The sequence below is a fragment of the Ricinus communis genome, chromosome 7 (genome assembly GCF_019578655.1).
Source record: "Ricinus communis isolate WT05 ecotype wild-type chromosome 7, ASM1957865v1, whole genome shotgun sequence".
NCBI lineage: Eukaryota > Viridiplantae > Streptophyta > Magnoliopsida > Malpighiales > Euphorbiaceae > Ricinus > Ricinus communis.
Genome location: NC_063262.1, coordinates 21,072,103 through 21,096,914, shown reverse-complemented (window position 1 = coordinate 21,096,914; position 24,812 = coordinate 21,072,103). Strand labels below are relative to the sequence as shown.

Sequence of the window (24,812 nt, the reverse complement as noted above, 5' to 3'; positions counted from 1 at the left end):
TTCTATTCTATAATGGCTTTCTAGGGTTTCATTCATTTGGATGGGTCTTGCTTTGGTAGGAATTTGTTTATCAGAAAAATCCTTTTCATATGGTAAATCTACCATATGTTATTTTCGTCTCCAAAAAGCATTAGGAAGATCAGAACAAACTTCATTTTCAATCTTCTTTTGCAAATCAGAGATTTTTCTTTGGACAAAATCATTTTGCATTTGACTTTGGATCCTTTTCAAACCCATATCTTGTTTCAAGTGAAAAAGCTGGGTTTGTTTTTCTTTGATCAAAGCATTTATCTCAAAATTGTAAATTGAGTGGGCTTTAATAAGATTGAGATTTCTCTTTTTGGGTTTTTCTATAAAAGGAAAAATAATCTTTGAATCTTTAGCCTTAAAAATAATACCAGCAGTAGTTACTTTGAAATGAGTAATTAGATTGATGAAAGGAGTTCCCAAAATAACTATTTGCTGAGGATCTTTTGTAAGAATAAAAATATTTTTTAAAGCAATATTATTATTTAGAATTGCAGCTTCAGTTTTACCCGCAATTCTAATCTTTGAACTATTAGTTGAAGTAAGCCTTTCTTTTGTTTCTTGATGATACCTTTTAGGAACCAACTTATAATTGATACAGTTGAGGTCTGCTCCTGTATCAAATAAAGCGATAGTTTCTATTTGGAAATCACCAGGGAAAATGAGTTTTATTTGAATCAAATATTTTCTTGAGGTAATTTCTTTTAAAACGTTAATGAAGTTTTCTAGGACATTTTCAGAAACCTCAAGATTTTGAAAATCATTTTCCTCTTCAGAATCAGAATCACTATTCTGTTTGAGAATCAAGCTTTGGAGTAAAACAGAATCATTTTGTTGTTTTTCTTTCAAATCTTTGAGCTCTGTTTTGATTGCTTTGATTTCTTTCTGAAGTTCTTCAACGGTAGGAAGAGGGTTTTTTAGATTTTTCCCTTTATCCACAATCATAGTAAGATCATAAGTATTCTTACTAGAAGAGGGGACAAGAGTTTTAGTTTTTAAGATTTCTTTCAAAACTTGTTTTTGGATTTGGGAGTCATTAATATGCTTGACGGCTTCAAGAAGAGATTCTTGTTGCCTAGTGAGCATATTAATATTTTTTAAAATATCTTCAGAATCTGATTCAGAATAATCGGATGAGGTTTTGATTTCATCAATTTAAAACTCTTCCTCACTATTCGAAAATTCTGATTCAGAAGAATCAACAAGAAGAGCTAAAATTTTGCTCAAAATCTCATTTTCTATTTGGAGCTCATGGAGTTTTTTAGAAAACTTGCAATATTTTGAAGTATGGCCCTTCTTGCCACATTTGTAGCAAGTAATTTTGCTAAAATCTTTTTTAAAATTTTGTTTTAGAAATTTAGAAGAGGATGGCTTTTTGTAGAAGTTCTCCTTGTTTTTGGGAGTTCTTCTATTTTTGAAAAATTGTTTTTTCTTAAAAGATTTGGAAAATTCTTCTTTGCATTTTCCTTTGCAGGTAGGGGAAGGCTATATGGGATTATACTCAAACTGGTTGCAAAAACTACCTAGTTCTTGCCTAGTCTTCTTCATTTTCCATTTGAGTTGTTTTTGGAGTTTAAGGTCATGGCAAATCTTCAAACCTTCTTTCTGGGTGAGGCTAACTAATTCACCATAAGTATAGAAATCATAAGGGATCTGGCCATTATGGACTTCTCTTATGGTATTCCTAACTCTTTCACCTAGTATCTTAGGTAAACCAGCTAAGAATTTTTCTTTCCAGAAAGGTTAGTTTGAATCTTCCTTAAGCATGACTCTGGTCAGGAAGGTATCTTTGTAAGCTTAGAAATTGCTAAGCTTTTTACATGTTAGATTGCTAAGGAGCTCAACATTCTTATCTTTCAGAAGAGAAGGGTCTCTTGTATTCTTCAAGTCACACCCTTAAAAATATAGTGAGAAAAGAGAGAGTGTAAGAGTGATAGTGAGAAAACCACCTTCCTCTTATTGAATTCCTATTGTAAGTTATATTTCTTTTGTTTAAAGCTTTCTTTTGTTTAAAGTTCTTATTCCAAAGTTTGTATATTTGTTCAAAGTTTGTATATCAATAAAATTTATCATCATCATCTTATCTTCCATTCTTGTTTAAGATTTAACAAGCGTATGCTCTGTGCTTGCCTCGTCTGAGGATCCTGCACACTAGAAACTTATTAGTCTATCTTGGTATTAGAGCCTATTGGGTTCCGGGAAAAAAAAAATCATTTGCATAAAGAAGATTTTAAACTCATTTTAATCTGCATCATATCACTGATAAACAAACATTGTTCATTTATGCACAGTAATAAGTCCCGTCTGGTGTAAGGGCAGTAAAACTGGTGGCTTAGTTCATGTTTATTTAGAAAGTTATCTTGATTTATTTTAAAATGAATTTAGAACCGTTTTTCTATAGATCTTCTTCTTTCTCAAACTGCTTTGCTTCTGAGTCCTCAAGGTACAAAGGTTTACTAAATAGTGAGGAAATCACTATTGAAAATTTTTCAAAGCATATTGATGATTGGGAAATACCCCAGGTTCAAAAGAAACAAATTTATGAATTTTCAAAGTTTCCTCTCTTCAAAACTGATTTTACTATCAAAACTGAAGAAAGAGATATTCAAACTTCAAAGCCTTTTGAAGAAATTTATCTTTTAAATCTAAAGACCCTCTAGAAACACAAAGAAAAAGACTATAAGTATATTCATATAGGCCTTGTACAGGTAGGAATAAAGCCCCTTACCAGAGAAGGTTTAGATACTTCTATCTTAGCAATTCTTAGAGATGCTAGGTTTACAAATTTTTATGATTCTTTGTTAGGTACTGTTGAGTCAAGCCTGAATAAAGGACCAATTTCTTTGAATTGTTTTCCAAACATTACAATTTCATTAAATGATAAAAATATTTTAAAGAGCATTGTTCTTCAAATAAAGACACATAATTACAAAATGCTTGAAGGATCTATCCCAATAGCATTGATTTTCAAAATACATTACAAAGCCATGATTTCTGCTTTTGGTTCAAAACACAAACTCCATTCACCAAAAGGAGAAACCTTATTCCTACAAACAGATCTCTCCAAATCCAATGCAACTATTCCAAAAACCATTCAATGGAAAGATATCACTCTTCCAGAAGAATGGATCCTTGAAGGTGCAACCCAACCTCAATCACCAAAGCAAACAGAGCCAAATACAAATCTCAAAAATATAACCCAGTTTCCAGATGGAAAGGTAAAGCTTACATTCAACAGGAAATCAACCTCTTCTAGATTTTCTGATGATGATTCTTCAACATCGACCATAGATATTGGAAAGGTGTCAAAAATACCTTCTGTTATTTATGCTCCTTACAAAGAACCAACTCCATCTCAAATACAACCAAGATTTTCAACATCTGATATACCAAGCTCAAACACTATATTACAGAATGTTGATTACCAAAGCAATATCTCCAGACCCGTCTACAATGAACCAAATAAAGAAGATGATGATATAGAGATCGTCTCCACCCCTTATTCACCATCACCATCTGCAATAACACAAAATCTAGAAGCAGAAATCAACATGATTTTGAAAGATTTTTAAATCGATAAAAAGCTTTTACATGAAGATTTCTATTCAAAGAAAGACCATTCTAAAAAACTTTGGTTTTTTAAGCATTTTTTACAAGAAAAAGACAGCATTCAAGAGAGATACTATCAATTTTGCATTCAAAACAAGATCCAAATCAAATTTTTTGATTGGTTTCAGATTTATTGCAAAGCAAATAGCATTTCTTACCCTTTCAAAGAAAAGCTTATTAGTCGTGTAATTGTAAGGAACAAGACTCCAAAGTGAAAGGTCGGGGAAAATCAAACCATCCAGTCTGAACATCCTCCCCTTAGGAAGATAACCATTCCTTACGGAGAAAATGAAATAGAGGCTACACCTTACAAATTGATAGGAGAAGATCTTGAGAAGAATGTCAAGAATATTGTTCAGCAGAATAATTTCTCAAATACCTATCTTAACACAATAGGGAAGCAGCTTGTTAGGATAGAAAGCCAGATCCAAAAACCTCATGTAGTCTTCACCTCTCCAATCCCTAACACTGATCATCCAAAAGAGATAAGCCAATCAGAAAAGCTCAAAAATCCAGTCTTCAAACTCTACCAAATCTCAAAGCCTAGCCAAGACCAATTTCAGAAGCAAACTGAGTTTGCTAGAGCAGTCAGGGAACAGCTTAGCAAATTAGCCACTTCTGAGTCTTCCAAAAACCCAGTGCCAGATACTCCTCAAAGCAGTAGGAATATCAGTGCTATAGATCAAGCCCAATGCGATGAATCCAATGATTCAAAGCTTGAAAGCATCACTGAAAAACCCTCCAATATCAACAGATTGAGATGACAAGCCCCTAGATTAACCTGGCATACTCCTAGGAGTACTGCTTCAGATCTAGGAATAGAAAATATGAATAATATCCTAACCCAGTCTAAATTCAATGCCTCTTCTGTCTATGAATGAAATATAGATGGAATGTGAGAATACAACATTCTTGGTCTCTTATAACAGATGACCATGGCAGCCAATGCCTACAAAACCCAAAGTGGTACCTCTGATAGAGCCATTGCTGAACTCCTCATAGCTGGATTTTCTGGCCAGCTTAAAGGATGGTGGGATTACCATCTCACACAAGCACAATAACTCCAAATCCTAGGTGCTATCCAAACCACAATAGAAGGGACCCCCATCTTATATATATATATATATATATATATATATAAAATTTCTTTTTAATCAAAATTTATTTTTTAATTAAAATTACAATAATGATCGTGCAATATATGGATAAATTAAATATTATATTTAAATTTTATCTTATTACTTTAAAATTTAAGGTGACATATGGAGTAGATACTATAAAATTATTAATTCGTCATGTTATATAAATTTACTGTAAATTTCTTTTCTGATACTAAAATAAAAATTTCGGTAAATCAAAAAATTATGTAAACAAATTATTATCTAAGTTTGATACCCTCTCATGTAGCTTACCCTAGTTATTATTATTACTTATGGATCTTATAACTAGGTGGTCTATTAGGTTTTTTTTGTTTGTTTGTCTATAGTTTCAAAGTCTAGAAAATTAAGGGATGTATCAGAAAGGATAAAACCTGACACAATCTGTTGGTACCTATCGTGGTGCAAATAATTAGTCATTATACTTGAAATTCTTTTCAGCAATATTATTCTAGAAAATGGCATCTTAGTAGACTTGGTCTAATCACTGTGGGCACAAATTAATCTAGAAAAAGATGTATTCATAGACCTAGTCTGATTGTTTTAGATTTTATCTAAACGGCAGTGTCGTTTATTGTTGGACTACTCGCAGACTACTAATCAATGAAACTGCAACGTTTTTTTCTTTGACCATTTTGTCTTAATTCACTACAAACTCACATATAAATAACCCAATCTCTCCGTTCTTGCTTATGTTCCTGTTTGCCTAATGTGTCTACCATATTCCATCAATGGCAAAACTAACAGTACCCACCAACTTATCATTGGCTATTCTTTTCCTTCTAGCCATTACTGCAAGTATAGCTAGGGCACAGCAGGCTAAAGAAATCAAAATGTCCTTGTATTTTCAGGATATCTCAAGTGGTCCTAATGCAACTGTTATTCCAGTTGCAGGGATAGCTGCCAAGCACTGGACCTTCACACAATTTGGGACCATTTTTGTCACTGATGAGCCTATAACTGAAACTGCTGACCCCAACTCAGCCCCAGTCGGCCGTGCACAGGGCATCTACGCAACTTCAGCTTTGGATGGGCTAAACGCTCATGTAATGATATCAATTGTGTTCACTAACGGAGAATATGGTGGCAGCACTTTGCAAATACAAGGTTCCAGTAAGCAATTTGAAGGTGTTAGAGAAGTTGCTGTAGTAGCTGGAACAGGACTTTTTAGGTATGCAAGGGGATATGCTACTTTTGAGACTTATTATTTGGATATTCCTGCTGCTTACTCAATCATCAGGTGCAATATTTCAGTACTTCATTACTCGGATTGTGGACTGCAGTCTCCATTCTCATTTCCAAGTCTCTGATAGTATTTCTGATGTAATAATATTAAAAATTGGGTGACTGGCTCTTCTCCAGGGCCTGTAACCTGTAGGACTGTAGTCTTTGTTTCTAGTAATTGGCTTCTCAAATGGAGAAGTTTGGGTGCCTGATGAAAATACACATGGGATTCTATGTTTTGGCGTCGTGATCATAAATTCCAAACTTTTACACGAATTTACTATTTTATACTAATGTCAGTGAGATAGAATGGCTTTCTAAAAGTTACAATTACTAACTAAATTTTAAATTTTATATTCTTTAAATTTTATTCCATTATTTAAAAATTTTAAATTAAATATTTATATTTTCAAATTAATTTTAAATTATATATCAATAACTTTTTTAAAAATTTTACTATGAGTAAAATAACGTGACAAGTCAGTTTTGCTTACTAAAAGTAAAATTAGTGAGTTAGCAAAAGATTTATTGATTTTTAAATATAAAATATATAAAAAAATACATATATGTGAGACTTTTAATTATTATATTGTTAAATCCATGATAAATTATTTTTATTGATTTACAATTATTATTTCTTTAATAAACATAGTCGATTTATTAAATCATTTTTTTACTATAAAATTTAAAAATTGTCATCTAAAAATATTTTTAAAAATAAATTAAAAATATAAATATTTGTATTTTTCTTAAAAATTTTGAAACAATGAAATATATTTATTAAAAATTGTGAAATTTAGAATTTATTTGATAATTAGGCTTTCTAAATAAGCCTAATCACTTAAAAAAACTCAAATATTTCAATTTTTTAATTTTAATAAATTTAGCCAAAACTAAAACTATTTTTAATCATTCTAGCTAATTGTTATGGTTGGTCAAAATAAAGTGCTTTTAATTTTGACAACTACAATTTTTATCAAATAAAAAAATAAAAAACTAAATACAAAAGCCAAAAAGTTAAAAGCAACAAATACTAATAGGCTGAACTTAAAAATAAAACTTCACAAACTCAGCCTATTACTTTCTTTCAAAAGAGCCCTCAAATCACCTAACAATACCATGACCACCACTATCATGACTCACTTTTATGTATTCGAACCAACACAGATCAATATCTAATTGGGAAAAAAAAAAAAAAAAAAAGCCAAAAGAACAATGGCCAAGTAAATAAACGATAAATGGGAGCGACAATGTTAGTGATGAATACTAAAGACAGGATGACGATCATCTGCTTATTTTAGTAATTTGTTTTTTTTTTTTAACTTTTAAATGATGTAATTTATTATTTGTCTCATAATATTCTTTAATTATTTTATAATTAAGTCCTTAAATCAATAAAATAAATCAAGCATATTTTTTTTTTCTATCAAAACTTTTCCAAAATATACAAAAATTTTGATTTTTTTTAAATTACTCATTATATAATGTTACTATATTTGTTTGCCACCGTAGAAATTTATATTGACTTGTATTGATGAACTGTGATGAGTATTTACAATTCTGAGTTCATTTACAACTGATTGTAGAATTTATACTGATACTTGCATATGCGTAACGGCTACTTTCTGAGAAGGGTAAGGTAGAAGTGACATTTCCTGTTTTGCAGGAAAGGTTGCTCCCTTTCACCATTGGTCAGTGATGAGAAGCCTGCACAAGCAATCTAGCTTGTGCAGTCTCTGAGACCATGCCCTCCATGTCCTTCATTCTGCTTTCTTTAACAGCCACGTTACTCAATTTTAATTAACCTTAAAGATTAACTATAAATAGTCAAAATTTCTTAAAGCAAAAGCTATAATAATCAAAATTAAAAAGATCGAATAGAATCGTCAAAATACACAAAGATTTAGATCTTCTAAGTCATTAAATATATGTTAAATAACTTTGTCAAAATACACAAAGTTAAATTTAATAAAATATATGTCTCCTGTGATAATATAGGTAAAAAAATGACTATTTTTAAACCATAAAATACAGATCTCAAAAGATTATGTTTGTAATTATTGTTTATTTTTTATATTTTTTTATATTTTCTTAATGCATTTTCAATCACTTGAATGAAATTATAACTCAATTTAAAATGTTTGGCTAAAATTATCTATTTTAAAATCTTATAATAAAGTTATAAATTCACTCAAATATTTAAATTATTCTAGTTATTAGGTCTTCTTTTTTGCTCTTTTGTAAGAAAAAAATAAATTAAATAGTTTTGCTAAACTAATCTAGGGTAAAATTTTAAAAATTGCTCGGTGGTTTGACATTTTTACACTTAAGGAATAGAAATATTTTTTATATTAAATGAATAATATGTGTTTAATATTTTAATATGGAATAATTACAATTGCCCCCACATAATCTGCACTTACGTTATCTAGTTTTTAAAAATATACACTTTTATTCCTTCTTTTTATACGTTGTTCATTATAATAGTCCTTTCGTTAGTATTTTTTTAGTTTAATGAATTTTAATTTGGTCAAAGTATCAAGGTGTCACATTTTACTAACTTAGAAAGACATTTTTATCCTTATGTGAGTCTATATTAAATTGAAATTTAGTTTAAAATAAAATAGAAATACTTTTTATTTAAATTAGAAAAATATACAATACTTTATTTTATCCATTTAAAATAATAAAATTTCATATTTAAAAAATAATAAAAATATAAAATTGAGCAAACTTTATAGCCATTTTCAGTAATTTCGTACAATACTAATATCTAGTTAACACGATAGATGGTATTGCATATTATTAAAAAAATAAAAAATATTTAGTAGTTAATTTTTTAATGATCTATAGAATTAATATTACAAATATAGTTGATATATATGCTACCTTTTAGAAATAAAATTATTTTATAATTAAAAAATTAACTTATTATTTAATATAATATTAGAAATAAATCAAAATACTACTTTATAGAACTAAAATTATTTTTTAATAAAAAAATTAACTTTTTAATTAAAATATTAATTATAATAAAGCATAAAAATTATATATTAATATAATATTTATGTATCGATATAAATATACATTTTATTATGTAAATATAAGTATATATGTGAAAAAATTTATGACATTATTTATTAAATTTATATAATTAAATATAAAAAATAAAAAATAAATATGTTATTTTTTAAAATTAAAATTATAATATAATATAGAAATTAATTTATTAATTAATAAAAATTAATAAAAAATATAATTATAATAATTTTTTATTAGAATCATTATTGCTAATTAATAAAATAATTTATTAATTAATAAATTACTAATATAATTCATTAAAGCAACATAATGTATATCAAATTGATTCAAAATATCACGTAGGTTTGCTAGCTATGAGAGGAAAGATGAATCTGGGAACATATATCGGAAAAAATATATATATATAATTCATCATGTTGTTCGCACTAATTATATAAAACATCCACATATCCGGAATCACAATCTTGTTAGACTTTAATCTGATTGGATTGTCATTTATTTCCAATAACTACACCATATTCCTTGACTCGTTCTTGTTGATTTATATTATTATTGGCTTTCTTTGATAGAAGGTTTATATTATTATTGTTAATTGGTTGCTTAACTGGCAAAGAGGCTTCCTAGTTCATTTTCAACAATTCAATATATGTTAGTAGCCTCATGATTCATTTTTATTTATTAAATACTATTTGTCTCAATAGTTTTGTAGATATTGGATTCTTATATTTATTATAATCTACGCTAAATTGTATTATTTAATTAAAAAAATAACAATCAATATTATTGTTAAATTAGGCAGTATAGTAAATTTTAAAAAACTATTGAGTTAAATAGTATTGCTTCTAATATGTTATCTTGCCACTTTCCTCAATAGCAACATAAATATATTATTTGAAAATTTAGCGATTTTATTTTTATTTATTATTTATATATATCTAAAGTGTGCTAGATAGAATATTTATAGATAATAAAATATTGTTTCAAGAGATAATATTAATTATTATTTAGATTTGGTACTATAATTAATAAGAGGGTAATATATAATATACAAGTATTTTACATTTTAATAGTGGATGATTAATATATATTTTATTATTTAAAATTAATAAATATATATCAATTATCAATCAATTTGATGTCAAAAGTTTTAAGAGAATTTCATATCCAAAATGCTATTTGAAAAAATACTCTCATCATATTTCTACTTAGACATGACCATTATTAGGTGATAAGATACGCGCTGATTTTATTTGGAATTACAAATTCCAGGTTGACTTATAGCCAACTGTCATAGCCAACTCAACCCCTCGTCTCTCCCTTTCTATACATACAACTCAAAAATTCAAAGAGCTACCAGAACCAAATCGAACCACAGTATCTTTCTTCCAACTCTTTGTTAATTCTCCATATCCAGCCATCAATGGCAAAACAAACAAAACCCAGCAACCTAACCTTACCACTGCTTTCATCAGTACTTGTAGCCATGTTATTGATGAACATAGCTACTGCCAGAGAGCACAAAGATACCAAGATGACTGTATATTTTCATAGTGTGTTTAGGGGACCTAAGGCTACTGTGGTCCCAGTGGCCGGCTTACCAAACAACGAAGCTTCGTTTGTGCAATTCGGAACGATTTTCGTCAATGATTATGCGATCACCGAGATGCCTGAGAACACATCAACAGCAGTTGGGCGAGCTCAAGGGGTGAATGCAATTGTTGGGCTGGACGGAATTAACTCGCTGGTGATGTTGTCTATTGTGTTCGCTAATGAGGAGTATAATGGTAGCACACTAGTGTTACAAGGGCTTAGTAAGCAGTTTGATGAGGTTAGAGAGATCCCAATCCTTTCTGGAACAGGTCGATTCAGGCATGCAAGTGGATTTATTACATTGGAGACAATTTTTGTAGACAAGACTTCTGTTTACTCCACCATGCGGTGTAACGTTTCTGTTTTACATTACTAGGTCCAGTTGACATTACTTTTACGTTCAGGATTTGTGGGGATTTGTTTTTTTCTCTTTTTATTTTACTTTTCTTGTCATATGCAGTGAGAGTGGCTCTTGGCTCTTGCAATCCAAAGAGACAAAGATTAAAAAGATTTGCGAGTAGCTCTTCTCTTCTTTTCGGGAAAAGACATAACATTCTTTATCTGAGACTGGATTGAATTGGAATAGATTTCAGTTTCGGACTCGGACTTGGATTCATCTCATCCGATTCATATCAACAGACTTTGTAATTGAGATTCTGAGTGTTACTCGCTGGGAAATTTTTTTAAAGTTTTTCTTTTAATATTTCTCTTCTTTTTTTCTTTTTGTTTTTAATAACATACTATCCATAAGTTTTTATGGTAACTTGTCAATAATAAATCTTTATTATAACTAACAAAAAGGAACAAGGTTCAATTTAGTTTCTAAAAATTTATTGCTAAACGCCAAATCTACTCTTTTTCTTTTACCATTTTGAACTATTTTAGCAGATAATTTGCTGTATTTAGGGTCTTTAGCCCTTCTCTGAAATAGTAAGCATGCTAAATGAAAAACATTTAAAAAATAATAATAATATAAGAATTTGTTTTATTCTTAATGAATAAAAATTTTTTTTGGTTAGTTTATTAGTAAGTTAGTCATGGAGTAAAGTTGATGAAATCACTAATTTAGTTTGGAAAACTCTAGCTCTATCCCAAATTTCGATTTCAGAATCATAGCACTAAAACTTCTTCTCCATCATTCTATACTTTGCATTCAGCTCGCCCTTTTGCTGTAATTAAGTAGATCTAAATCCCAATATAAGAGACAAGACCAAAAGTATCAAAATCATAATTTTACCGATGAAGTCCCCTGTTGGACAGAAGGAAATCCAGTGAGGAGGTACTTTACTTGTCCTAAGCATAACATAAAAAGGTTTTGATCTTTTTAAAACACCCATTATGTAAAAATAGCAGATAAACCAAATTTATAATGTTTACATACTGATAGCTAAAAATGTTGTCAGTTACAAGTTTATGGCATCAGCCATAATCACATTGCAAACTCTGACAAGCAGTCATTGTGAACCGGTCTCATTCATGCATCATTATTTGGTAGTACATTTTGTTTTATCCATGTTTTTCACCTTTTGCTTCTTGTGGTAACTCCACTTCTCCAACTACAGCTAGAATCTCGACTTCGGATTTAGTTTTATTTTGGATATAGAAGTATGATTTGTTTTATTTTAATTATTTAATTTTAATTTAGTCACATTTTTAATAAAAGAATTAGCATATTTATTTTTGATTACTCTTTTCTAATTGTCTATCTATATTATGTATTAATTCTTTTTATCCATGAAGTATTAAATTGAAATGCTATTAAAATTGGATGATTAAAATAAAATAAATTAATATTTAATAATCAAAACGAAACTAAATACATAATTTAATTACTATTTATATTACTAAGTTCATCTAACCCTTCCTGAATCCCTCTACTCCTAAATTCCAATTGTGGCACTTCTATAACAACCTTAGGCACATTCATATTATGTTACAAGTACAACTCAATTATATATCATAGCCAGAATATCAAATATATTAGTCATGACGACTCTTTATACCATCCATGAGATGTCGTGACAGTGCATTAAACTCGAGAAATAACCCGTGAATTATGATCCTCCTTATTCTTATCTCCGTAATTTAATTTTGAGGATCTAATTTTGAGATTTCTTGATATAAAGTTTTAACTTTAGTAAATTACTCATTCACCCTCATTTCACGCTGCGAGATTGATAATAGTTCGTTCTAGATTTATTGTAGCTTGACATCATTCGTCTGAGCGAATAATCCGGCAAGAGTGTCCCATGCCTCCTTGGGTGTTTTTGCATCCCTGATGCGCTATAATAAATTATGCTCCATAGATACTGACAGAGCATACACAGCTTTACTGGCCTTGACCTTCCATCTTTTAAGGTCATCCTCACTTGTTGGGGGTATTGTCTCACTCCCTCCAACAATCTCCCATAAATCTTTATCGAGCAAATAAAATTTCATGCGAGTACTCCAAGTGCTATAATTATTAGAATTAAGTTTTTCAAGGCTACTCACCGAATTGGATATGTCCACCATTATAACTTGATAAAATTTTTTTTTTAAGGTAAAACGATTCCACATACCTCGACCTTTGATCATTTTTGTAAATCTACCCTTCTCTTTAAAATTTATCAATTTCGTCCACCATCTTTACGTATTGTATCATATCTATCCACAATTGTTTTGGCATGTGCCACTCATGACGTGGCATGCACACGTGGCTTATTTATTTGACTACATAGTTTACAACTTAAAGAAGCTCAAAACTCACATTTTTATGCTTAAATAAAGGGAAGGAAAAACCATCCTAACTACCATGACCTTTCACCATTTTTTCAAATATACCCTCATCTTATAATTCTATCAAAATTGTTTCAAGCGTGTACCTATGATGATAATAAATAAATTCAGATAAAAATAACATTAATATTAGATAAAAAAACTACAAAAAGTTGTTCGAGTCAATATTGTCTGCATTATATATGTCTACCCAATGAACCTAAATAAAAAATAAATATTTCAATGTTGTTTTTAGTACAAATATGCACCATGCAATATTAGGACAACTTCTTAAACCTCAAAGAAGGTTTTGGCAGAACATGCTGCTCATCTTGAATCACTAAAGTTGCATTCTTACCAGTCTTTGGCATTATTGTCCTAGAGGATTTGACCACCTTTTCTTTTTCTTTTGAACAAACTGATGTATGTTGGTAATAAAAAGATACATCTGTGTGCCATATCATGATAGGCACACACCTTAAACAACTTGGCTAGATTTGATATAGAATGTAAAGATGATGGACCAAAAAGATAAAATTATAAGGTGAGGATATATTTGAAAAAATAATGAAAGGTCGTGGTAGTTGGGATGGTTTTTCCTTTTCTTAATTTAAGCATAAAACGATGAGTTTTGAGCTTTTTCAAGTTGTAAGCCATGTAGTCAAAAAAATAAGCCATATGTGCATGCCATGTCATGAGTGGCACACGCCAAAACGATTGTAGGTAGATATGATACAATATGCAAAGATGGTGGACCAAATTGATAAATTTTAAAGGTGAGGGTAGATTTGTGAAAATGATCAAAGATCAGGGTATCTGGAATCGTTTTACCATTTTAATTTTATTTTTAATATTACCACTACATTTTAGGATACTTATTAGAATAAGATAAAAAATAAAATTATTTTTCATAAATTGGAAGCTTTTATCTTTTATGTATCAAATAGGTTCGTGTTTTATTATATGTCTGAACTATTACTTTCATCAACTTTCAATTTACTATGACCACATTATATAATTAAGACAAAATATACTCTTTTTGCTAAAAGAATGAAAGGGTAAAGAAAGAAAATTTGCATTTTAAATTGCAGGAAGGAGGATTTTTATTTTATTTTAACATAGTAAAAAAACAAAAAGTTGAAGTACACAATGGAGGAATGGCTGAAAATATATTTTTGAATAGCTTTTGGGAATTGACAAAATCAATTATAAAATATTATTTATTATATAATTACCCGTAGAAAAATTTTAAATTGATTTAAATACGTTATAATTAATTAATAATTAATCTAATTTAGTTCTAATTTTATAATAATTTTATATACATTCGTAATCCTATAAAAAATTAATAACGTACTATTTATCAAATATATATTTATTACTATTATTATAATACTTTATTAGTAGGATTATTTACTTTTTAATATTATATTATATATTAATTTATTAAATAACTTTATATTGTAATTTTTATAAAACTAATTTACTTATGAGTAATACTAATTAATATATATATATATATATATTTATATATAATATTTTAAAGCGACATTATATAAAGAATTTGATGTCCTTTTCTCTAAAAGAATTAATTCTTATTTCAGCACTCTTTATCTTTAATTTAAATCACCGAATTAAAATACTTTGTTTTTATATTTAAACTACATCCAAAACTCAACCTAACATTAATACCTCCCAAATACTAAATCGCAGTAGGAATTTGAAATGCGATTCTTTATTTTATTTTGTTCCTGAAATGATTCAGGTTTGGGCCAATCAAAAGTGCTGTCCCGCTAAAAACGTTTAGGACTCGGAGATGCCAGGTGGCATTGCATTTCACAATCCTAATGGAGACGAAAACTTTACTGTTCTTTCGCATATAAAATTCTTTTCCTGTTTTCTTTCCTATTTGTTCTTTCTTAGTTCGCATTGTTTAGACATCCATTCACAGCCACAGAGAGGTCCAAAAGCCCTAACACAGCTCACTCTCTCTACTCCAGAACCAAAACCCTTTCTTTCCTCTCTCTCTCTCTGTGTCTCGCGTCCGCTTTTAATCGATCGATCCATTGTTTCTACTGTCTAATTACGTTTCTACTTACTTGCATGTTGATTTTGTTTTCATAGGGCGTTGCTTCAGTGTTGTGTTATTGCCTTTTAAGGAGGTCAATTTTAATTGTGTCTGAAAAACTCGGGAATCTAGCCGGTGCTCCTTTTGTGCTCTTGTAGACCTTCAGAATGATTGTTACCGTGCCTGTAGTATCAGAGAAATTGAGGATTAAGTTCTCTTCCCGTAAGATAGATGGCGTTTCTGGGAGAAAAGCTTGTGGCTTTGCGCATAATGTGGAGAAGAATTATCATTCTCGGGCTTGTGACACAGAGAATATGAAGCAGAACCCTAGAGAGCACAGTGCTATTAAGCGTCGCCCATCGGAGATGGTGGAGGGTCAATCAAAGAAGAAGCGGAAGATGGAACGGAGTGTGATACATCAGTGTGCTTCCCTTGTGAAATCACTTATGGATCATCCATGTGGTTGAGTTTTCAAGGAACCGGTGGATCCAGATAAACTTCAGATTCCTGATTATTTTTCTATTATAACTAATCCCATGGATTTAGGGACAGTAAAATCGAAATTGGAGAACAATCAGTATTTCGAATCTGAAGAGTTTGCTGCTGATGTCAGATTGACGTTCTCAAATGCCTCATTATGTAATCCTCCCCCAAATTATGTTCATAATATGGTAGAGAAACTGAAGAAGATTTTTGAGACAAGGTGGAAAGCCCTAGAGGAAAAATGGAATTATCAAGTACCAAAAGGTGGTGATGGGAAGCCATTTAATGCAAGGCCCAAGGAAGTTGGTGACACAAGACAAAAATATCCTGAAACACATCCTTTGCGCAATGCCGTGTTGACTAAGAGGTCGACGAAGCCATCTGAAGTTAAGCTGCTAAGGTGTTCTTCACATGTAAGGGCTGCAAAAGCTAAGCTTTCCAATAGCAAGGAGTTACGCCAAAATTCTTACAAAGGCACAGATAATGGTGGTAGAAATGCTTGTGGATATGTCAATGTCAAACCATCTTCGGTTTCTGTTGTTAGTAAATGTGGTACATGCGGGAGAAAGCCTGTCAGTGCATACTTCCCAGCGATTCAGCCCAAGCTTCTTCAGGTATCTCTTCGGAGAGGTCATCGGGTAGAGATCATCATGCATACAGCACTGGTACTTCAAAAATGGATGTTCAGGGAAAATGCATGTCAATGCCGCAGATGAGCAAGTCGGATCCCGATTTTGATGGAGCTATAAGTGCTCCGGATGAGGAAAATATATGTCGTAATTCTCAGCTTATGACACCTGCAAAATATATGTCTATTTTTGATGTGCAACTGTCTCCTACAAAAGCGCTCCGTGCTGCTATGATAAAGCGTCGGTTCGCAGACACTATATTTAAAGCACAACTTAAGAAACGCCTACCTCATGGGGACAAGGCTGATCCAGTGAAGCTGCAACAGGAGAAGGAAAGATTGGAAATGAGGCAGCTTGAAGAAAAGGCTCGTATCGAAGCCCAAATCAGAGCTGCTGAACATCGGGAGAAAGAAAGAGAAGCTGCTCGAATTGCCTTGCAGAAAATGGAAAAAACTGCTGAGATCGAGCAGAACATAGAGATTATTAAAGAACTTGAGAAGCTTAGTGGCTGTTCCCTATCCTATAGTTACAGTTTTGGCAGGAGAGGACCAGAAGGAGCTCATTCCTGTAGCTTACTGGAGCGATTGGGTCTGATCATGAAGGATGATATTGTGGATGACGATGAGATATTAAATGGGGATGTAGAGGAAGGAGAAATACTTCGATGAATATTTGCCCTCTGGATAGTTGACCAAGAAAAATCGTATCTTTGTGTTTCTTTTTATCTTTCTGGTAATCGATCTTTTGCATTGGCAGTGAGACAAGGAGGATATTGTTTGTAAATGCATGTAATTAATTATTTATAGGATAATATGAATTAGTTGGATTCTTCACTTTCGTTTTCCTCTCTGTTTAGTTGCAGCTTTGGCCATAGTAAAGGGTACAACATTGTATACGCCAAAAAAAACAAAAAAAAGAACATCAATTCGCAGATTCATTCGTCAACTTTGTAACTGTAATCTATTATGTTTTGTTTGGATACTAAGATTTGGACTATGAATTTAAATTTGTAACAATTTCTTTTTAATTGAAAATATATAAAGATTATATTGATGGGAAATTGATATAAATCTATAATGTAAAAAGTTAAAAATAACGTTTAAGCTAATATTTTTTTGTAATTATTATACTCATAACTTAATATTTAAATTTAAAAACTCAAATAAAAAGAATCAATATGAATTTAATTTGTCAATATAATAAAGTAGGCTAATTTAAACATGTTTTTGGCAATTTTCAAATAATTCATATATAATTTTAGCTTTTACACACACATATATATATATATATATATATATATATATAATGTTATAAAAATGTGATTATAATTACTGAAGTCTAGTCTTCATCTCTCATTCAATCATGAATAAAGAGGTTCTCTTTTTGAAATACCCTTGAAGTCCTTACTTGGTACTATATTTTTAATTTAAATTTATTTAAGAATAAATATAAAAAGATATCATGTAACTTTACGATTTGATAATTTTCAGTATATAATTTTTTAGATAAAAGATATGTAATTAAAAAAAAATGATGAAAAAAATATTTTACTGATAAAAAGTTTCGATTTATGATGGCTCAACTTCCTTCACTTTAATCAACTATATCATTATTATATTGTTTGAGTTTGACAATATAAGTTTGGAATTTAATAATACGAAACGTCATTATTTGACTATTAAATTGATCTAATCGAATTAATAATAATTTATTTAATCGTAATTTGAAGGTCAAACAACAAAATTAGTAATTTTTAAACTCTAAACTCATATTATCATACACAGACAATATTATAAAGATGAGAACAGAGTGAAAATTACTGAATTTTTACAAATCGAAACTCTTTAATAGTGCGATCATGATTTATAACTACATGGGTCTCTCTAAAAAAAAGAATACATACTAAAAATTATAAAATAGTGAAATCACGTGATATTATTTTTTATATTTATCCCTAAATATTTTTATAATCAATGCAACAATTACTAAAAAATAAAATAAATAAAATGTAAACTCTTCTAGTCTTTTGCCATTTTTTTCCTTTTTCTCTGGAGAAGTGAAATGGAAACTTTTTTTTTTCTGTAAGAAAAGTTCGAAAATGAAAGAAATAGAATAGAAATTAAAAAATAAAACTATTGTAGTCTATTACTACTTTTTAGATTTAGTGCCTTTAATAGAAAAAATTATAAAATTATATAAATTTAAATTTCATGTATATATATATATTACATTAGACGATAATAAGTTGGATAAAAATTTATACTAAGTAGCATTAGTTATTTTTTGTTTTGTTTCTGAAGGTATTTTAATGTTTTTGATCTGGTTTATTTGAAGATCTTAATAAGTTATTAACTGTTACTTAAAGTGCCAACTTCCGAGACATTATAATAGAGAGATTTATCTTTCCTTTTTATTTTTAGGGTGAATAATAGAGGAAAGTAATTAGATGAGTGTGAAATTGAAATTTATAGAATGAGGCACCAAGCTTACGTGTAGGCATGATATATTTAAAAAATTAAATACAATCATATATAATACTTGTTAATCTTAGTTTGATTATTTCAAAAAAGAAAAACACACCAAACCCTTTTATGGACTTTATTGTTTAACAATTTAATTTGGGTGTTATTTGTTTTATATATCCAAGTTTAACATAATTAATTAATTAATTGGTTAACATAAATTCCAATTGGCTTATTTCACTAGTTATACTTTGAAGATAAATGTTCATAAGAAATTCAAAAATAAACTTTAATTCATATAAAATCTTACAATGACACATAAAACGAGAAATCACTAGCGATGAATAAAAATAAAAAATTATAATCATTTACAACGCTGTAGGGTGGAGTTACATGGCAAGAGATTCTTCCGCTTTCCATTGATGAATCCATACTGAAGAAGAAGGGAGTGTTTGATGTATCCAGTAGGGTCTTTTTTTGCATTAAGGATTAAATGACTAATCTATAGTTTAGATATATTGCATCTAACCTATTTATAAGTGAAAACTATACTTAGGGTTTTAATCAAAAGCCATTTTGATGCTCCGGAAATAGGAAAGAGTTTATTCTAGTAGCTATCTTATGAGGTCATCCGGTGCTTGCAGCACTTTTAGCGTACTAAAAAATCCCGAGATGAAAATATTTAAAACTAAAAATATTTTTTGACAAAATTAAAAACATTTTAAAAAATTTATCTAACATGAATGGTACTGAGATTTTTTTTGATAAATCATGATTTTTATTAATTATTCGTACTAATTATGAAATTAAATTGTCTCAAATTATATCGAACTGAACCGCTTTTTTAAAAATAATTTTACGTATTTAATCTATACATATTTAATTACTTTATATTATTTATGATTTTTTGTATTGAATTTAGAATACATTATAATGACGTTCAATATTAAAATAAATTTGATTTTTGGCAGTTATAGATTTTTATTTTAAAATAGTCATTATATTTAAATTTAACCTTAGTAATTATGTTTATAAAAAGAACTTATGTGATATAATTGTAACTAACTTTTGTAACAAATTAGATACCATACAACTATATTGGGAAGGTTTAATTACTAAGTTTTTTTTTTGATATAAAAGGAGTTTTTTTATTAAAAATAATTAATAACTACAACTTGTAATAGACAAGCAAACATGACTACATTCAAGAAATACATATTAATTTTGTTATAAAGATGAGTTTTTTCTCTAAACTTCATTAATCGTGTTGACGGAACAATTCTATACAATACCTTGGCTACATTTGGTACATTGGCAAGAAACGCATTCCACTCGATAGATTTATTGAGCCATAGATCGACTTTATTATCATTTGACGAGTCTTTAAAAGAGTATGATTCTTTGAATACCAAAATCAAACTCATCTTAACTCCTATGACAAAAGACAGAGAAACCCCCATAAAGAAAAATAGAAAAAATACTCATAATATTTAATCAACAAAATTAACAAACGGCTAAGAAAAGTAAAATAAAATAAGATCTTAAATGAACTTTTAACCAAATAAATTCATCTTCGAACATTGAAACTTTAGCAGTCATAATATCTTTTTTTTTTTTTTTATTTGTCATCTATTTATCCAAATTCACTAATAAATCCAAATTCACTACTAAAGAAACATATTCATACAAATAAGATGAAAATATAATTTGATTATTTTATTGTGATTGAAAAATTTACTAAGAAATAAAGAAAAAAATAGGAAGTGAAAGAATTGAAGTTAGCTTCCGTTGACTGTAAAAGAAGCTACTAACGACAACAAAAAGATAGAAAAAAGAACTCTTACGGTTTCTTTCTTTTTTTCTTTGCACTGCCTTTTTTATCTCTTAAGTGCTAAGTGTTTAAACATTAAAATAAATTAATAAAAAGATATAATTTCTAATATGCATTAAATTAAATAATGAAGGTTATGCCCTATAATTAATAGGTAGTACCTTAATTATCTTGGTGTAATTTATGAAAGATCACCTCATAATCATTTCAAGAAACAGGAGGTAAAGTGTTATGTTAAGATTGCTTCAATTCATACTAGATGAGTTCCCACCATATGAGCCGGTTAAAATATTATTAGAATATAAATAAATAACTATATTATATATAGATACTAATAAAATATAATAAAATATTAAAATATTAAATGGTTATATATCATAAATTATTAACTATTAAGTTCTATTATAATTAGTGTTTTACAAATTATTAAAAATTTCAATATCTGATAATTCCTACTTCAATATTACTTTTTTAAATAAAATATTTGAATGAAATCAAGATAAATTTAAAAATTTAAAATTTGCATAATAAAAAGTAAAAGAGAGAATTGAATTAAAAAAAAGGTGAAGGAAAGAATTAATATAGATGGATTGATGAATGTTATAATTAGATCATTAAGAAAAAAATATATATTAAAAGAACATATCAAATCAAAAGAAATCTCCTTAAAGAATAGAAAAAGTGTCATGTAAGCAAAAAAAGAACTATCCTAGAATATGAGATAATAAGTTTTTTAAATAATTCTAAAATATATAAAAATGGCTTTAAAAATAGAGAGATGCATCTACGAAAAAAATATATCTCTTAAAGCACTCTTTTTATATAATGAGAGACTGCCGATTTAAATTTAACTAATAACCTGACATAGAAGAAGCAAAAAAGAATAAAAATAAATTTACCAGTCCATAGAAAGAAATTCATGACAAATACAAGAATAATGAACAAATTTAGTTGAAGAAGATGGCAGTTGCTTTGAATATATATATATATATATATATATATATATATATATATATAACCATATCATGTAGTTATATAATAATTTATTATGACATTAAATACTAATAAAATAAAATAATATTATTAAGTGTTTATCAAAATAAAATAATAGCTAAATATAATAAAATAATGATTATATAAGGCTACTAATTTACTATATATCTATTATGTTTTTTTATTATTTTTATGATTATTAAATCTTAAAGTTTCTAAAATAAAATGGTAATATTAAATACTTATTAAAGTAAAATAATAGCTAAATATAATTATTTTCTTATAATATAATATATTTATAACTAAAATAAAATATTTTAAATTAAAGATTTAAATCATAAGATTATCAATAATTGTGTATTAGTACAAGTAGATTGCTAGTAAATTAAAATAAATGGCAAAAAAAAAAACTGAAATGCAGGGATTAAAAGTTCTTTTTTATTCTTTGATAATAGCAGAATAAAAGTTAAAAAAAAAAAATAGTTGTATATGTGAAAGAAAGAAAATAAAAAAATTTAGATGGAAAAAATAATCAAAGAAGGAAAGATAAAATATTTAGATAAAATAAATAAACCTCTTAAATACCTGAGAGAAGAAAGAAAGAATCTAAAATAAAAGAAAATATATATAAAATAATATATCTAAATTAAGAGAAATATTTTTAAAAATAAAAAAAAGAATCATATAAAAAAGAAAAACATATTTTAAATCTTACTTTGATGAAATAGGTTGATATGTATTTCCGATAAAGAAGGAAAGTATTTTGGTGCATTCATATGTTCTTGACCTTAATTCCTATTTGGCTACTCTAAACAGTTGATCATGAATATTTTTTCATTGTCAAGATTTTAAACTCTATCAATTTATGATGTAAAAATGTATAAGGTTTATTAAGAAAAGAAAAAAATTGTTCTTGTTGTAAGTATATGATGTGTATTTTAATATAAGCCTATTGGCTTGTGTTTATTTTACTTTAAGTTGCAAATTACTTTTATTTTATTAAAAATTAGTTATTCACCCATGTAATATATATGGATTGTTATTACTATTTTGATTATGTATTTTTATTTAAAAAATTTAAAATTATATAAATTATGTATATAAAATTTGATTAATAATAAATAAAAAATATATAAAAATATAATAAATAGTATAATAATTAACTTTGGGATTAAGAATTTTTAACATGCTGTAATTTTGATACTTATTTTATAGTCATTGAGTATATTTAACAATCGCTTTCATTTTTGTCAAAGTTAACATATCACGACCCAAAACCATATCACATGAGATATAGTATGCTTTGACCCCTACTGGCCTCACGGTTTTGTTCCATTGGCGAATTTGAGAACTTTCTAAGAGGCCACTCATCTTGTAATCTTTCCAAACCAAATATGTTTAACCTTGCACAGCCAAACAACCAAAAAGCACCTCATGGATTAGTTCAAACTCTTTACATATGTGCAATTCGATTGATTCATGTACTCTCATACCTTAAAGTGTTGCCATCCTAGAAGCCTGCCAGAAGCCGCTCCTTGTCTGGGCATCCTATCCTTGCCCTGGTATCCATTTTTCGCCCTTATCGGATCGCTTCTCTAGGTCAGGCTGTCACATGCCCACCTACTTCCGTCGGGTTCGTCCCCAAACCACACATCTATTAGAGGGGTCCTCCTCTGATACTATTTGTAACAATCCAGAACCATATAACACGAGATATTGTCCGCTTTGGCCTCTACTGACCTCACGATTTTGCCCCCTTGGCAGATTCAAGAACTTCCCTAGGAGGTCACCCATCCTGAGATTTTCTCGAATCAAGCACATTTAACTTTGGAGTTTCTATAACTCTATAGCCAAACAACCAAAAAGCGTCTCATCTGATTAGTTTCAACTCTTTACAAAATCAACCATTCCACATCCCGTTTTGATGTACAATCTGATTCATTCATATACCCTATACCTTAGAGTACTGTCATCCTAGAAGCCTGCCAGAAGCCGTTCCTTATCCAAACATCCTATCCTTGCTCCTATGTCCACTTTCCGCTCTTATCGAACTGCTTCTCTTGGTCAGACTGTCACATAATAAATATTGATTTTATCTTATTGTGAGAGATCTTATATGTCATACCCAAAATCTGAATACTCTTCTTAAATTCTTAAATTTCTTATGTGTATAAATCATTGCAAAATAAAAACATGTAACTTCTTTTTTTCTCTTTTTTTAATAAATAAATGCAACACTAATATTCTAAAAGGTGGAATAATAATTTTAATAGTCACCTAACTTTGCTTTAGTTTCATTTGGGTTACTAATCTTTTCTTTGTTTCATTTTAATCACTCAACTTTCATTTGGATAACAACAGTGGTCACTACGTGATGAATATATAAAATTTGACGTATTTTAATTATCTTGTGATTGTGTGATATATATCCAAAGCTTAATCCTAGTCACTATCGTAGATCATATTAGTGATTTTAACTCATTATTTTAATAAAAGTGCAATTCATTCATTGAATTATGTATGTGATTCTTTTATTTGTAATGAATTTATTGTCTTAAAATTAATAAAATTACATTGTTTAGATTTAATAACTAATTTAACTAAGATAGTGAGTAGGATTAAGCTTAGACACGTGTCATACAATCATATAATAATTTAAACAATATTAACATATTTTTATATATTCACCATGTAATACCATGGTTGCTAAAGAAATAAAAGCTGAGTGACCAAAATAAAACAAAAAAAAAATTAATGACCATTAGAGTCATTATCCCTTTTAGTATTCATCTAAACTATAAAGATAGTAAATAATAACATTAGTATTTTAATAGTACCTTAAAGATTGTAAAGGGTATTTTTTACTTATATTTATAACCTTGGTATTAGTTTTTTTTTTTTTGAAAAGTTGGTATTGGCATTGATAGTACTTATATTATT

The 24,812-nt window shown here is 28.7% G+C and overlaps 2 protein-coding genes and 1 pseudogene across 2 annotated transcripts; all 3 read left to right on the top strand.

Annotated features, from left to right (window-relative positions):
* The first annotated feature begins 5,512 nt into the window (after positions 1–5,512).
* On the top strand, positions 5,513–6,283 carry LOC8285892 (dirigent protein 22). The gene has a single exon (XM_002524786.2). It carries the CDS (start codon positions 5,525–5,527, stop codon positions 6,101–6,103), a length of 579 nt encoding a protein of 192 aa, XP_002524832.1. The 5' UTR covers positions 5,513–5,524; the 3' UTR covers positions 6,104–6,283.
* Positions 6,284–10,353: 4,070 nt separating this feature from the next.
* LOC8285891 (dirigent protein 2) lies at positions 10,354–11,406 on the top strand. The gene has a single exon (XM_002524785.4). It carries the CDS (start codon positions 10,480–10,482, stop codon positions 11,023–11,025), a length of 546 nt encoding a protein of 181 aa, XP_002524831.2. The 5' UTR covers positions 10,354–10,479; the 3' UTR covers positions 11,026–11,406.
* A 4,043-nt stretch (positions 11,407–15,449) lies between these two features.
* LOC8285889 lies at positions 15,450–17,254 on the top strand (annotated as a pseudogene).
* Positions 17,255–24,812: the final 7,558 nt, after the last annotated feature.